The 16,834-nt window shown below is 41.4% G+C and overlaps 1 protein-coding gene across 1 annotated transcript; it reads right to left on the bottom strand.

The window, feature by feature from the left end:
- Window positions 1-709: 709 nt before the first annotated feature.
- On the bottom strand, window positions 710-15,681 carry rhbdd1 (rhomboid domain containing 1). The gene is made up of 7 exons (XM_084143422.1): window positions 15,466-15,681; window positions 11,405-11,868; window positions 10,997-11,129; window positions 6,523-6,611; window positions 3,707-3,760; window positions 2,415-2,534; window positions 710-1,731 (listed from the first exon to the last, which is right to left on the bottom strand). The coding sequence occupies exons 2-7, from the start codon at window positions 11,838-11,840 to the stop codon at window positions 1,622-1,624; spliced, it is 942 nt and encodes a 313-aa protein (XP_083999548.1). The 5' UTR covers window positions 11,841-11,868; window positions 15,466-15,681; the 3' UTR covers window positions 710-1,621.
- Between the last annotated feature and the right edge of the window lie 1,153 nt (window positions 15,682-16,834).

The following is a 16,834-nucleotide window of genomic DNA, read 5'->3' as shown; positions in this document are numbered from 1 at the left end:
ATAAACAGGACTAGAGAGCTTTGCAGTGGAAGCCACACTCAGGAGGATGTAACGTCACAGAAAAGTGATTGTCTGCCAGATTGAATAGGGAGTCGTTTCAAATCCATTCATTCTATTTCTATCTGCAACATTCGAAATGTTTCACATCACGCTTCCCCTGAGTCATTCCATGTGATTAACATAATGAGGCCCTCCTCTGTCCCAATAGGAGCGTTGTGGGTGTAAATGTGTAGATGAGAAAACACTGACAGTATATGACCAGTCTGTCAGAAGTGGCTCTGAGTTGTTAACTGATTGACTGACTGACTTTGGTTCTGGAAAGGGAGGGAGCGTTCTTCTCCAAACCCCTCCCCTCTCTCAATGTGTGGTTACTCCTGTAACGTTAGAGGCATGTCAGAGGTTAAACATGGTAACTCTTCAACATTACTGACACACACACACACACAGAGGCTGAGCCACCCCCAAGACAATCCTCTTCTTAAAACATTTGGTATGATTTCTGTCAGCACACTTAATCCTTATAGGATAACCGTTTCACTAACACACATATTCCTATAAGCAACCAGTAGTCTTAAAAGCATTATATGTGGACTGTTTAAAGGTAAAATAAATGCATCTAATGTCCAAGTGTCATGTCTGTGTGATTGTCTGGCCTGATGCCAGTGTTTAGGTCATTGTAAATGGTTATTGGAGTATTATAAGCTTCATACTAGCTCAAATGTAGTCTTTAATGTACTGAACTAAGGGGGAAAATGCAATGTTTATAACACAATGTATATATTTAATATAAACGTTCCAAAAAATATATCGTATAACAAACAAGATTATTTTAAGAAATACATCACATTAGAAGTTAATTCTCAGATTCCCTCTAGAGCAAAATGTAACAAAATGTAAGACTTAGTTCCCAGATCTCTAAAATTATAAAATTGCTGTTTCATATTTGCCAAGAGACAGAGTATATTTGGTAATCCTATTATTACATTCAAATACTACAGGGCTTAAAATCTTCATTGATAGTTGAAAATAATGAAATAGTATCCCAATACATACGGTAAGAGATCAATGGCACGTTAACCGTGGGGGATAGACAGCACAAGGATGCAGTCACTGGCACCCATTCAATAAAGCTGATACTACAAAGTGAATGTCAAATCCGTCATCATTTATGTGTTCTACCAGGCTGACAGTGTGGTTACTAAAATGCGATTTGGATATATTTGGCTGTTTCCGCTGCATAATATTTATACTTTTTCAAATATTCATATTTAATATTTTTATTTATAAAATGACAAATGAAAATACACTCCCCAACAACTAATAGCATTGGAGCGCGAGGCTAAACTTCTCTGCTCTTTTGGTCCCGTGGCTCCCACATTGTAAGAGTGTTAAGCGAACCTGTGCACATGCGCAGATACTGTGTGTGACTGCGTGAAAGCGAAGTCTTGCATCTTGCTCATCGCAATATCTGCGGTACTGCTCGTGCAACGTCATTTCACTGATTCTACTTTTAACAGTGGACTGATGGACAAAATACTAGACTTTTTCAGTGTAGTATTCCTTGAGGAAAGTGATATTTTATTCTCCAATGAACCAATAGTCCAGCTTGGTCAGTCAGTGGTCAGTCTAAGTGGTCAATCCTCTGGAGCCGCCGCCTCCTGATCTCCTCTGCTGTCAGTTCTCCTGGGATGTTGAAACCATACGAGGTTGGTCTTCTCTGAGTGGAGCCCCCTAAGGGACATAAGAAGAAATATTTATTTTCTGAATTATAATGATTGACACATGTAGGTGTTGTGACTGAGGCTGTAGGCTTGGATCGGGATGCGGGCACTCATATAGATTAGTTATTTGACCCAACATTTAGATTAAATGGAGGACTTCAAAAATCTTCAATCAAATCAAAACAGATTCAAGCACTTCCAATTAACTCTATTTACCAGCACAATTAACTCTGTTGTACCAAGGCTTCCCACATCAAAACAAGCTGAAATTAACTACTTACTTTCATCCGCTTGCTCTGCCCTCATATTTAGCCTCACATTGAAGTGTATAAAAAAAAATATTCAGGACAACCAGGGCTACAAGTACAACACAAACCCATTTGACAAAAAAATGCATTCATGAATTTTATTGACAAATGTCAAATCCTAAAATAAATTCTGCCAAGCAAAAACCTGATAAAAAAAGTATTTATAAGAATGCTGTAAGTACAGAAATGGTTTGCTTAGTGGGAAATTAATATCCAACTAGTCAGTGATAACTGTGTGGAGTTTGGAGTTTTTGACAGCAACTCTGTGAGCTTATTATAGTATTATAAATGTGTGTTTCTTATTTGACAAGTCCAGGTAGTCCCCGTCTTCTTCCGTTTGTTGCCTACTGCTTAATGAACACAACCCAGGCCTGTGTTGTCTCACCTCTGCCATTGAGACTGGCTCTGATGGCTGCCTCGTACTGCTCCTCCTCTGATAGACCTCCAGTGTAAGGGTGACCATTCTGGGGGTGCGTATGAGGTCCTCCACTACTGCCACTGTATCCTACAGAATCCCCACCCACCCACACACAAACGCGCACACACACACACACACTACGATTACCAAATATATCAGGCTCTTGGTAAGTATGAGACCATTTTTATTTTAGAGAGCTTGGAACTATACTGAACAAAAATATAAACGCAACATGCAACAATTTCAGAGATTTTACAGAGTTGAAGTTCATATGAGGAAATCAGTCAATTGAAATAAATTAATTAGGCCCTAATCTATGGATTTCACATGACTGGGAATACAGATATGCATCTGTTTGGCACAGATAGCGTAAAGAAAAATGGGCCTCAGGATCTCGTCACTGTATGTTTGTGCATTCAAATTGCCATCGATAAAATGCTATTGTGTTTGTTGTCCATAGCTTATTCCAGCCCATACCATCACCCCACCTCCACCATGGGGCACTCTGTTCACAACGTTGACATCAGCTAACTGCTCGCCCACACGATGGCATACATGTGATCTGCGGTTGTGAGGCCAGTTGGACGTACTGCCAAATTCTCTAAAACGACGTTGGAGGTGGCTTATGTTAAAGAAATGAACATTCACTTCTCTAGCAACAGCTCTGGTGGACATTCCTGCAGTCAGCATGCCAATTGCACGCATCTCAAAACTTGAGACATCTGTGGCAAGATGGCGCTGACAGACATGGCAGCAACTTTGCTGTATATATTTTTTTGTGTGTGTTATACATTTTTACAAGCATTTCGCTACACCCACAATAACATCTGCTAAAAATGTTTATGTGATCAATAAAAATGTGATTTGATTTGTGTGACAAAACTGCAAGTTTTAGAGTGGCCTTTTATTGTCCCCCAACACAAGGTGCACCAGTGTAATGATCACGCTGTTTGATATACCACACCTGTCAGGTGGATGGATTATCTTGGTAAAGGTGAAATTTTCACTAACAGGGATGTAAACAAATTTGTGCACATAATTTGAGAGAAATAAGCTTTTTGTGCGTATGAAAAATGTCTGGTATCTTTTATTTCAGCTCATGAAACACGGGACCAACACTTTACATGTTGCGTTTATATTTTTGTTCAGAGTATATTGCACACACAAACAAAATAATCCATAGACTCTTTGCCCGTTGTGGAAGCGAGACATCAATAAATCAAGGTGCAAAATGAGTACTCATCCACGTAGCTACATACCTGAAGAGTTATAATATGGATTTTGTCTGGCATGGTATCCATTTGTCACAAATCCTGTTGGGAGAGGAGACACCTGATCATTTAATTTGTCTAATCATGATTGTAATGTTATACTGTGGTTGAACACATAACATGATGCATTTAACCTGACATTTCTATGAAAAACTCTGCAGCTTGGAACCAACACCACATGCACGTCTTGTTTAAAGAAGGACAAAAACCACTGTGGTTTGGACAGGCAAGAAAAATCAAAAGAGAAACACATACACGCACACACAGACACAGACTAAGGGCAACTTTTCAACGATGCTGTTGTAGCCTATGTGAAATGGCTAGCTAGTTAGCATTGACGTCACCCTGCTCTGAAACATCTGAACCTTGCTTCGCAAGGGCCGCAGCTTTTGTGAAGGGACGGGTAACAATGCTTTGTGGATGACAGTTGTCGATGTTCAGAGGGTCCCTGGTTCGAGCTCAGGATGGGGCAAGGAGAGGCATAGAAGCAACACTGTTACAATGCTTAAGAGAGTATCCTAAGATATGGCATCATAGTCTGATTTGGAAATGTATCTCAAATTGCCCGCTTGACACAAACTGCCATGAAGGTCATGGGTGTGAGGCAGCATTTGTCCCTGCAGACCATTTTTGAACAAGCCATTATCAGGCAAGCCCAGAATTTTTTTTCAGACCACTCCCATGTACTCCACTCTGAGTATCAGCTCCTCCCCTAAGGCAGATGCTATAGGGTTCCCCTACGTGTAAACTGAACAGGAATAAGCACACCTTCATTTCCATGTCTATCAAATACCTAAACAGCTATAAGTACTGGGTAACTCTTCGTTAGTAAATGGGTGGAATTTTGAAAAAATAATCTCAATGGAATAATGTAGGTCTGGAAATTACTTTAAATGTGTTAATGGTGAATAAACCTGTTTATTTCAAACTGATGTTCAAATTCAAGTTTATTGACATTCATATTTATTCTTACTTTGCGAGAGCTAAAAAGACAAGAATACATTACAACATATAGACTATTTTAGGTAAATATAAAAGTTGGTATATAAGCAACAACAACACCCTCATTCATAGGCAGATTATATTATGGATTGTCACTGATAATTGTGACTTGTTTCAGGAAACTAGGCATATGTCACTACTTAGGCATATGTCACTACTTCACAGGATTGTATTTATATTTTTTGGGAGAAATGCCTTCTGGAACATGTGAAATTTCATGTGCCTTAATAACAAACGTGTATGCCATATGTAAATATGAATAAAAACGTTAAATTACGAGCCTAGTTGGTTTAGCCACGGAAAAAGACAGGAACCTTCCTGCTAGCCATGATTGGCTGAGATAATGGATGGGCTGGACATCCCGAGAGCTGAGTTTGGATTGGTCGATTGTAGCGCGCTTCTGTCTATAATGAGCTGCTCACTATGTGTAGGTTATCCTTTCTAACGCAGATTTTTGATTGCAGAGCATGATTGCAAATGCGGAGGGAGTCGAAAAGAGAACACTGTTGTATAAAACACGTCTCCAGATTACATCTTCAAACTAAGGGCAACCATGGTATCTGTGACAGAGAGGGAGAAGCGTTCATCCATGTATACAGGTAAGAGAGTCTAGCTAGCTACATTTTCAGATATTATACGTTTAAAATTGTCCGAAATTGTCATTTTAATGGCAAATTAAAGCGTACCGTTAGCTAGCTAGCTAACGTTAGCTGGCTGGCTCGCTAGCTAACGTTACGTGTATGATCTGTGTAGTAATATTACTTGTATCTCAGAGCCATTTGCATTGCTAGTTATAGCAATCTCAGAGCCCTTTGCATTGCTAGTTATAGCCTAATGTTAGCTAGCTAGCTAACATTTAACCTAGCTAGTTGGTTAGCATTTAGCTACCTGTAGATTCATGCAGGGTAGTAACGTTATGAGTTGGGACTATGGTTAATCGTTTAGCTAGCTTGCTAAGATGTAAATAATGATCTTGTTGTGAGTTTATTTTCCTGTAATAATGAATGACAACCTTATACAGACATGTCGATAGATGTAGTATAAACCAGCCTTTAGTCTTTAGCACATGGCCTCACATGTGAATCCTTAAAGAGATGGGTGGGGCTTAAGAGGGATTGAACGATGCTGAATGGGTGTAGACAAAGAAGAGCTCTCCAGAACGTGTACCAAAACATTCAAGGGTCATTTTCTCAAAAGTGGGGTTACAAGTTTATCAACCTTCAAAGCAGAATGACTTTCTCACTGTTCCTCAACTGTAGTGTATGACATACAATTTTATAGCTCTACTTTTATCCATTGTAAAAAAACAATATTTAAAATTTTGCTACATAAGACCGAATCGAGCTGGTCGGTCACAATTGTCCCCATTTTAATCTAGTCTCTTAGCTGCTTGATAAAGTCATTCAAAGTAATATATACACTTTATGTGGAAATGCTCATATGCATACTCTCCTCCACACCTCTCCTTGACACTCCCATTTTATGCTCCACCTACACAGGTCCAAAGTTTTACAGGATCCGTGCAGACACAAATGCAGGTGAGACAAAAAGACAGAACTCGTCATTGCACAGGTTTTTTAACTCGTTGCGCATGTTTTAGCGAGAGGAAAATGTTGCCCACAGACATTTTACATTTTAGTCATTTAGCAGACGCTCTTATCCAGAGCGACTTACATGAGCAATTAGGGTTAAGTGCCTTGCTCAAGGGCACGTCGACAGATTTTTCACCTAGTCGGCTCGGGGATTAGAACCAGCGACCTTTCGGTTCCTGGCACAACGCTCTTAACCACTAAGCTACAAACCTGCAATTGAGCTCATGATGATCTTCAGAGGACCAGCGGTGTAGAGAAGCCCCACCAGGATGCCTGCCAGGTGTCCCACAAAGGAGGTCCTGCACAGAGGAACGTGTTATGAGTTACATGACACACACGACTCCGTAATTAAACATATGCACAGCACACTACTTTAGGGAAACAAGATCTGTTCTGTCAAGACGAGCGCTGTTATTACACCACCATACGCACACTTCTCACATCACGGACACTGTATAAACACACACTTATCAGGCATTACAGACCCGCTAGTGAGGTTGTGAACTCTCAACAATCCTAGGGGACAGTGGGTTAAATTGGCAATTTTTTTACATTCAGAATCACTCTGCCAAGGGAAATATAGTATTCTTTCTAACAAAGATATCTACATACAGAGCGTTTTCGGAAAGTATTCAGACCCATTGACTTTGTTCACATTTTTTACATTACAGCCTTATTCTAAAACGGATTTTAAAAAACATTTCCTCATCAATCTACACACAATACCCCATAATGACAAAGTGAAAACAGGTTTTTAGAAATGTTAAGAAATGTTTAGAAATAAACATAAATATCATATTTACATAAGTATTCAGACCCTTTTCTATGAGACTCGAAATTGAGCTCCTGTTTTCATTGATCATCCTTGAGACGTTTCAACAACTTGATTGGAGTCTACCTGTGGTAAATTCAATTGATTGGACATGAGTTGGAAAGGCACATACCTGTCTATATAAGGTCCCACAGTTGACAGTGCATGTCAGAGCAAAAACCAAGCCATGGGTCGAAGGAGTTGTCCTTGGGGCTCAGAGACAGGATTGCGTCTGGGGAAGGGTACCAAAAAATGTCTGCAGCATTGAAGATCCCCAAGAACACAGTGGCCTCCATCATTCTTAAATGGAAGAAGTTTGGAACCAACAAGACTCTTCCTAGAGCTGGCCGCCCGGCCAAACAGAGCAATCGAGGGACAAAGGCCTTGGTCAGGGAGGAGACCAAGAACCCGATGGTCCCTCTGACAGAGCTCCAGAGTTCCTCTGTGGAGATGGAGAACCTTCCAGAAGGACAGCCCTCTCTACAGCACTCTACTAATCAGGCCTTTATGGTAGAGTGGCCAGGCAGAAGTAAAAAGGCACATGACAGCACGCTTGGAGTTTGCCAAAAGGCACCTAAAGACTCTCAGACCATGAGAAACAAGATTATTTGGTCAAATGAAACCAAGATTTAACTCTTTGGCCTGAATGCCAAGCGTGACGTCTGGAGGAAACCTGGCACCATCCCTACGATGAAGCATGGTGGTGGCAGCATCATGCTGTGGGGATGTTTTTCAGCGGAAGGGATTGGGAGACTAGTCAGGATCGAGGGAAAGATGAACGGAGCAAAGTACAGAGAGATCCTTGACGAAAACCTGCTCCAGAGCGCTCAGGACCTCAGACTGGGGCGAAGGTTCACCTTCCAACAGGACAACGACCCTGAGCACACAGCCAAGACAACGCAGGAGTGGCTCAGCCAGAGCCCGGACTTGAACCCTATAGAACATCTCTGGAGAGACCGGAAATAGCTGTGCAGCGACACTCCCCATCCAACCTGACAGAGCTTGAGAGGATCTGCAGAGAAGAATGGGAGAAACTCCCCAAATACAGGGGTGCCAAGCTTGTAGCGTTATACACAAGAAGACACAAGGCTGTAATCGCTGCCAAAGGTGCTTCAAGAAAGTACTGAGTAAAGGGTCTGAATACTTGTTATACTGTACTTCAAGATGTTATGGATTCCCTATAAATAAAATCGGAATTAACGCAAATATTACATACAGTGCCTTGCAAAAGTATTCATCCCCCTTGGCGTTTTCCTATTTTGTTGCATTACAACCTGTAATTTAAATTGATTTTTACATACACAAAATAGTCCAAATTGGTGAAGTGAAATGAAAAAAATAACTTGTTTCAAAAAATTAAACGGAAAAGTGGTGCGTGCATATGTATTCACCCCCCTTGCTATAAAGCCCCTAAATAAGATCTGGTGCAACCAATTATCTTCAGAAGTCACATAATTAGTTGAATAAAGTCCACCTGTGTGCAATCTAAGTTTAACATGATCAGTCACGTGATCTCAGTATATATACACCTTTTTTGAAAGGCCCCAGAATCTGCAACACCACTAAGCAAGGGGCACCACCAAGCAAGCAGCACCATGAAGACCAATGAGCTCTCCAAAAAGGTCAGGGACAAAGTTGTGGAGAAGTACAGATCAGGGTTGGGTTATAAAAAAATATCTGAAACTTTGAACATCCCACAGAGCACCATTAAATCCATTATTAAAAAATTGAAAGAAAAAAATGGCACCACAACAAACCTGCCAAGAGAGGGCCGCCCTCCAAAACTCACGGACCAGGCAAGGAGGGCAATAATCAGAGAGGCAACAAAGAGACCAAAGATAACCCTGAAGGAGCTGCAAAGCTCCACAGTGGAGATTGGAGTATATGTCCATAGGACCACTTTAAGCCATACACTCCACAGAGCTGGGATTTACGGAAGAGTGGCCAGAAAAAAGCCATTGCTTAAAGAAAAAAATAAGAAAAAACGTTTGGTGTTCGCCAAAAGGCATGTGGGAGACTCCCCAAACACATGGAAGAAGGTACTCTGGTCAGATTTTTTGGCCATCAAGGAAAACGCTATGTCTAGCGCAAACCCAACACCTCTCACCACAGTGAAGCATGGTGGTGGCAGCATCATGCTGTGGGGATGTTTTTCATTGGCAGGGAATGGGAAACTGGTCAGAATTGAAGGAATGATGGATGGCGCTAAATACAGGGAAATTCTTGAGGGAAACCTGTTTCAGTCTTCCAGAGATTTGAGACTGGGATGGAGGTTCACCTTCCAGCAGGACAATGACCCTAAACATACTGCTAAAGCAACACTTGAGTAGTTTAAGGGGAAATATTTAAATGTCTTGGAATGGCCTAGTCAAAGCCCAGACCTCAATCCAATTGAGAATCTGTGGTATGACTTAAAGATTGCTGTACACCAGCGGAACCCATCCAACTTGAAGGAGCTGGAGTAGTTTTGCCTTGAAGAATGGGCAAACATCCCAGTGGCTAGATGTGCCAAGCTTATAGAGACATACCCCAAGAGACTTGCAACTGTAATTGCTGCAAAAGGTGGCTCCACAAATTATTGACTTTGGGGGGGGGGTGAATAGTTATCCACGCTCAAGTTACGTTTATTTGTCTTATTTCTTGTTTGTTTCACAATAAAAAATATTTTGCATCTTCAAAGTGGTAGGCAAGATGTGTAAATCAAATGATACAAACCCCCAAAAAATTAATTTTAATTCCAGGTTGTAAGGCAACAAAATAGGAAAAATGCCTAAAGCACTTATATTACATATAAAACAAAAGATAAAACAGTACATCATATAACATTATTACACCACTACATATCTACAATACAAAATGTTTAATACCACCATACAACAATATCACAATGTGTGCATATGCATGTCTCTGTACATTTGTGTGCGTCTCTTCACAGTCCCCGTTGTTCCATTAGGTGTATTTTTACCAGTTTTTTTTTATTTTTAATCTGATTCTTGCATCAGTTACCTGATGTGGAATAGAGTTCCATGTAGTACTGTGCGCCTCCCAAAGTTTGTTCTGGACTTGGGGACTGTGAAGAGACCTTTGGTGGCATGTCTTGTGGGGTATGCATGGGTGTCCGAGCTGTGTGCTAGTAGTTTAAACAGACAGCTCGGTACATTCAGCTTGTCAACACTTCTTACAAAAACAAGTAGTGATGAAGTCAATCTATCTTCCACTTTGAGCCATGAGAGATTGACATGCATGTCATTAATGTTAGCTTTCTGTGTACTTTTAAGGGCTAGCCGTGCTGCCCTGTTCTGAGCCAACTGTAATTTTCCCAAGTCCCTCTTTGTGGCACCTGACCACTTGACTGAACAGTAGTCTAGGTGCGACATAACTAGGGCCTGTAGGACCTGCCTTGTTGATAGTGTTGTTAAGAAGACAGAGCAGCGCTTTATTATGGACAAACTTCTCCCCATCTTAGCTAATGTTGTATCAATATGTTTTGACCATGACAGTTTACAATCCAGGGTTACTCCACCTCACCTCAACTTGCTCAATTTACACATTATTCCTTACGAGATGTAGTTGAGGTTTAGCGTTTAGTTAATTATTTATCCCAAATACAATGCTTTTAGTTTTAGTTATGTCTGTAAGCTTTCATTTAGAACTATTTGACACAGCCCTCTATTTGGATGATAAGAGACTGTCTAGTGAACTTACGATGAACCCTGGGTCATGTTAATTAGGGCACACAATGGTAAAAAAAAAAAAATAGTTTTTGCATTTCTTATTGGAAACTTGTGAGAGCTGGGCTGGGGGAAAAGTCTGTAGACATAGACCATGTGTTTACTGTGCAACTGACTACTCCTGCGACAAAGAACAACTCACCCCGGGGACATTACATGAATCAGCACCAGCTCGACCCAGCTGGCGTAGCGATTGGCCACTGGGACGCCCATCACATAGGAGACACCTCCCGGGTGGTAGTGGTTACTCAGCACTTTCAGAGCGAAAAGCACTCCTACAACACAGGACAGACAGTTCAGTCTCACCATGCCACTCACAGCACAGCATGATTGGGGCCAATTCAGTTTTCAATTCAGGAAGCAAATTCACAGAGTTGAAACCCTTTTTACTGACCAACAGAGGCCCATTCACATTTAGGCTAGGTCTATAACTAGGACCTCGGGTTTTCCTGGTCAAAAAACTCCCGTGACCCAAACTATTGTGAGGATGGACAGAAACCTCCCTCAGCAGCATAACAACAAACACACTGACACTGTAGCTAGCTAGTACCTGAGAAGCCGACTGCACACTGTATGTTGTAAGAGGGGTCCTGGGTGATCTCCGAGAGCCCCATCTCCAGAAGCAGATAAATCACGCCCGTCAGCAGGGAGAAAACAGCCAGAAGGCAGGCGTAGAAGCTGCTGCCCAGCCGGGGCTCCAGCTTGACGCCCTTCCACAGGAAGGATGCCATGTTGTAGTACAGGTGCCACTCGTCTAGGTGGTGCAGCGGCGACAGCACGAGTCGGCGCCAGTCCCCACCCCAGTAGGCCTGCTGGACGCTGATGCAGGCCTGGAGGATGGGTAAGGTGGGCACCAGAAAGAGGTAGACGTTAAGGCACAACACAGCCAGCGTCACAGGGGGAATGTTCTCCACCCCCACCTGGAAGACCTGGGAGGCCAGGAGGATTAGGCCCAGCTGACCTCCCCCCCTCTGTCGGGAACGCATCCTCCTCACTCAACTGCGGTAGCTCAGCCTGGAGTGAAACACAAACAAATATGTACAATTAAATACAAAACCATACAACTTTCTTTGTCCATTGTGAAACAGAAATTTGTCATTTTTTGCATTCTTATGGGGATTTTTAAACAGCCCCATCTTCCACGCACAGACAATACCACAAACACCCACACCCAGAGAGCAAGACAAGGGCACCCACATGAAAAAAATACTATAGATGGGTTAGCTGACAACGTCACGGAAACTATGTGGATGCTTCAACGGGGCAAAAGTATGTGTGATTGTTGGGATTCTGGATGGCCAGACAACTAGCAACAATGACAAGAAAGCTGCCATCTGGGGATTCATAAGTGGCTCCTTTCAGATAGTTATATATTGTTCTTGATACATAATATATACAAAAGTATGTGGACACCCCTTCAAATTAGTGGATTCGGCTATTTCAGCCACACCCGTTGCTGACAGGTGTATAAAATCGAGCACACAGCCATGCAATCTTCATAGACAAACATTGGCAGTATAATGGCCTTACTGAAGAGCTCAATGACTTTCAACGTGGCACCGTCACAGGATGCCACCTTTCCAACAAGTCAGTTCGTCAAATTTCGTCTAGGAGCAACAACGGCTCAGCCGCAAAGTGGTAGGCCACACAAACTCACAGAACGGGACTGCCGAGTGCTGAAGCACGTAGCGCGTGAAAATCGTCTGTCCTCAGTTGCAACACTCACTACCGAGTTCCACACTGCCTCTGGATGCAACGTCAGCACAATTACTGTTCGTCGGGAGCTAAATGAAATGGGTTTCCATGGCCGAGCAGCCGCACACAAGCCTAAGATTACCATGCGCAATGCCAAGTGTCGGCTGGAGTGGTGTAAAGCTCGCTGCCATTGGACTCTGGAGCAGTGGAAACACGTTCTATGGAGTGATGAATCACACTTCACCATCTGGCAGTCTGACAGACGAATCTGGGTTTGGCGGATGCCAGGAGAACACTAGCTGCCTGAATGCATAATGCCAACTGTACATTTTGGTGGAGGAGGAACAATGGTCTAGGGCTTTTTTTCATGGTTCGGGCTAGGCCACTTCGTTCCAGTGAAGGGAAATCTTAACGCTACAGCATACATTGACATTCTAGACGATTCTGTGCTTCCAACTTTGTGGCAACAGTTTGTGGAAGGCCCTTTCCTGTTTCAGCATGACAATGCCCCCGTAAACAAAGCGAGGTCCGTACAAAAATGGTTTGTCGAGATCGGTGTGGAAGAACTTGACTAGCCTGTACAGAGCCCTGACCTCAACCCCATCGAACACCTTTGGGATGAATTGGAATGCCTACTGCAAGCCAGGCATAATCACCCAACATCAGTGCCCGACCTCACTAATGGTCGTGGCTGAATGGAAGCAAGTCCCCGCAGCAATGTTCCAACATCTAGTGGAAAGCCTTCCCAGAAGAGTGTAGGCTGTTATAGCAGCAAAGGGGGACCAACTCCATATTAATGCCCATGATTTTGGAATGAGATGTTCGACGACCAGATGTCCACATACTTTTGGTCATGTAGTGTACCATGTCTTGTTTTGATGGGTTTTGACTGATGTCACGTCTATACTAATAAGGCATACATTTGCTAGCTAGCTAACCAACAACTGTAACAATGTATTTGAGAGAAAACAAGTATTCATTGTGCAACTTTAATTATGTTTTCTATAAACATTGGAGATGAAATATAGTTTACATGTTGTCAACACTCTAAACCAACCCAGCCTGTTTTGCCCCATTGTTGCGCACGTGTCGGTTTTGTTGCTAAACAACCAACCTGTCTATGGTATAAATACTATATTATTCACTGTAGTTTTTTTCAGACTTAACTGTAGTATTAACAGGACAAAAGTCTGCAAAAACACTACAGTGAATACTGTAGTATTTACTGTAGAGTTGCGGACATGACCGTAGTATACAGTGGTATTTATTGTTTACTATAGTATAAATACTGTAGTAAAAAACTGGAGTATATACTATAGTAATTAATGTAGTGTTTCTGCGGTCTGTAGTATACGGTTGTATTTACTGTAGTGTTTTTGCAGACTGTTGTATTTACTGTAGTGTTTTTACAGACATTACTGTAGTATTTATGATAGTGCTTTTGTTTGATTATCTTTGACATTGCAGTGGGGGCTTTCTCCTTGAGGAAACCTACTCGACAAAATACTCAAAGAGCACATTTTCCATAACCAGTAGGTAGCTAGGACTGAGGTCTGCACAGATAGCTCAGAGGTTCTGCTTTCTGTAACCTGTAGGGAACACAATATATAGTATATACTTGGCATGTAGGCTTCTCAGTTATGGGTGGCACAAATTAGGGTATGAAGGAGTGGAATGGGCAGGTTATATGCAAACTAAATACTGTATTGTAAATACCAGTGGCGTAGGCATTGGTGAGCCAGGCCCACCCAATCTGATTGAGAAAAACAAAAAAATTATACATTATTACAAAAATACTCCTCAGCAAAAGCATCACTTTCCTCCTTAACTAACTATAACGGCAGAAAAAAACGAGGTAAATATGCATATGTTCTTTGTAAAACACAATTTTCACCATGATGCTAGAGTGGCTAATGCCTAGGAATGCTAGTTACTTTCTGATGATACACAAAATCTGATATTTTTACACCTTTTCCACTAAAGCTACAATTTGTAACTTTTTGGTTGACCTAAACGAGGTAAATATGCATATGTTCTTTGTAAAACACAATTTTCACCATGATGCTAGAGTGGCTAATGCCTAGGAATGCTAGTTACTTTCTGATGATACACAAAATCTGATATTTTTACACCTTTTCCACTAAAGCTACAATTTGTAACTTTTTGGTTGACCTGCCAAAATTCAGTTATAGATCTGTCATTCTTATTGAAACCAAGTCTAAGAAGCGAAAGATCTGTTCTATTTTACATTTACATTTGAGTCATTTAGCAGAAGCTCTTATCCAGAGCGACTTACAGTAATGAGTGCATACATTTTCATGCTACTGTATGTGCACTATTTTTATGCTTCCCGTTTATAAGTGTATTATTTGCGTCTTTTACTTTCGGTTTTGTACACCAGTTTCAAACAGCTGAAAATACAATATTTTTGGTTATGGAAAATATATTTCACAGCGGTTTACACGGTACAATGTTTCTCTACATTATATTTGCTTGTTTTGTCACATAAACTGAAATTAGGCAATTTCTGCAACATGCATCTTTAAGGAGGAAAACGATGCCTTTACATCCTGAATGGAGGATGCTTTATGTAGGAGCCGGTCCACTGGTAGACATGAGTGTATGTATTACATGGAATGCACATCGAGCTTACGACGATAGTGCAGATCTAGCGCCAATGCACTATCTGCTTCCTAGGCTAAGATTAGGCCTACATTCCTCCTTAAGACTGTCAGAAAGCAGAGCAATAAACCCAGAACACATTTCAAAATGTAAAGAATATAGCTAGTTAGCTAACTAGCTTTCACACTGGAGCGAACAAAAAACAGACCTTGACATACAATCTCAAATAACAGACACATTTGGTTATTGCTGACTGGGCTGGACGGTTGATTTTGCCCTAAAGTTGTAACTTACTTCCTGGTACCGCGCTGACAGAAGGTCTTTGATTATACCGCTGGTATTGTTGGTCTCTTCGTCTTCTGGCCGACAAAACACTTATTAAAGATCACTAAGGGATACTGGGTTTTACTTACAGTTAAGCATACACGGTAAACCTTTCATGAAATGTCATCATATCGCTGTAGTCGTCAGATTAATAGACTTGACCATGTGATCATAACAGGGTCGTATGGTGCACACCGTACAAACCGTAATAAAACTATTTGCAACGGAAAACGTTTTGCAACGAAAACAAGCATTTCTTATTGGACCAGTTCAGGTTAGTCCCTCCCCGTTTGCTTCCCTCTGATTTTTAGTGAATACACCCCCCTTATCTGTTGAAACGTTCAGGGGTATTACCATATCAAACCACAATATTGCAGTGTGATACAGCAGCGTCAAACAACTGGTTCAGACAACATTGTAATAGCACGCCACACACGCAATCACTTTTTTCCCATTATTTTCTATCTCTTTATGTGGTTCACTTTCCTGTCAAAATAAAGGTTAATTCATATTTTTTTATGTACTGAAGAAAATGTTTTTTTTTAAATTGTAAGTTGTGTATGCATTGTTTTTTGTATCATCACCTTATGTGTTCGTTCAATAAAAGTATACAAATATATATACAGTGCCTTCGGAAAGTATACAGACCACTTTACTTTTTACACATTTTGTTATGTTACAGTCTTATTCTAAAATTGATTAAATATTTTAAAAATCTCAGCAATCTACACACAATACCCCATAATGACAAAGCGAAAACAGTTTTTTTTTTTTTTTTGCACATTTATTAAAAATAAAAAACAGAAATAACATATTTACATATGTATTCAGACCCTTTGCTATGAGACTCAAAATTGAGCTCAGGTGCATCCTGTTTCCATTGATCATCCTTGAGATGTTTCTTCAACTTGACTGGAGTCCACCTGTGGTAAATTTAATTAAATGGACATGATTTGGAAAGGCACACACCTGTCTATATAACGTCCTACAGTTGACAGTGCATGTCAGAGCAAAAACCAAGCCATGGGTCGAAATAATTGTCTGTAGAGCTCCAAAACAGGATTGTGTCGAGGCACAGATCTGGGGAAGGGTACCAAAACATTTCTGCAGCACTGAAGGTCCCCAAGAACACAATGGCCTCCATTATTCTTAATTGGAAGACGTTTGGAACCACCTAGACTCTTCCTAGAGCTGGCCGCCCAGCCAAACTGAGCAATCGGGGGAGAAGGGACTTGGTCATGGAGGTGACCAAGAACCCAATGGTCACTCTGACAGAGCTCCAGAGTTCCTCTGTGGAGATGGGAGAACCTTCCAGAAGGACAACCATCTCTGCAGCACT

The sequence above is a fragment of the Coregonus lavaretus genome (assembly GCF_964263955.1).
Source record: "Coregonus lavaretus genome assembly, chromosome: 26".
Classification (NCBI taxonomy): domain Eukaryota; kingdom Metazoa; phylum Chordata; class Actinopteri; order Salmoniformes; family Salmonidae; genus Coregonus; species Coregonus lavaretus.
The sequence above is the reverse complement of the archived record's forward strand: the minus strand, read 5'-3'. Positions and strand labels throughout refer to the sequence as shown.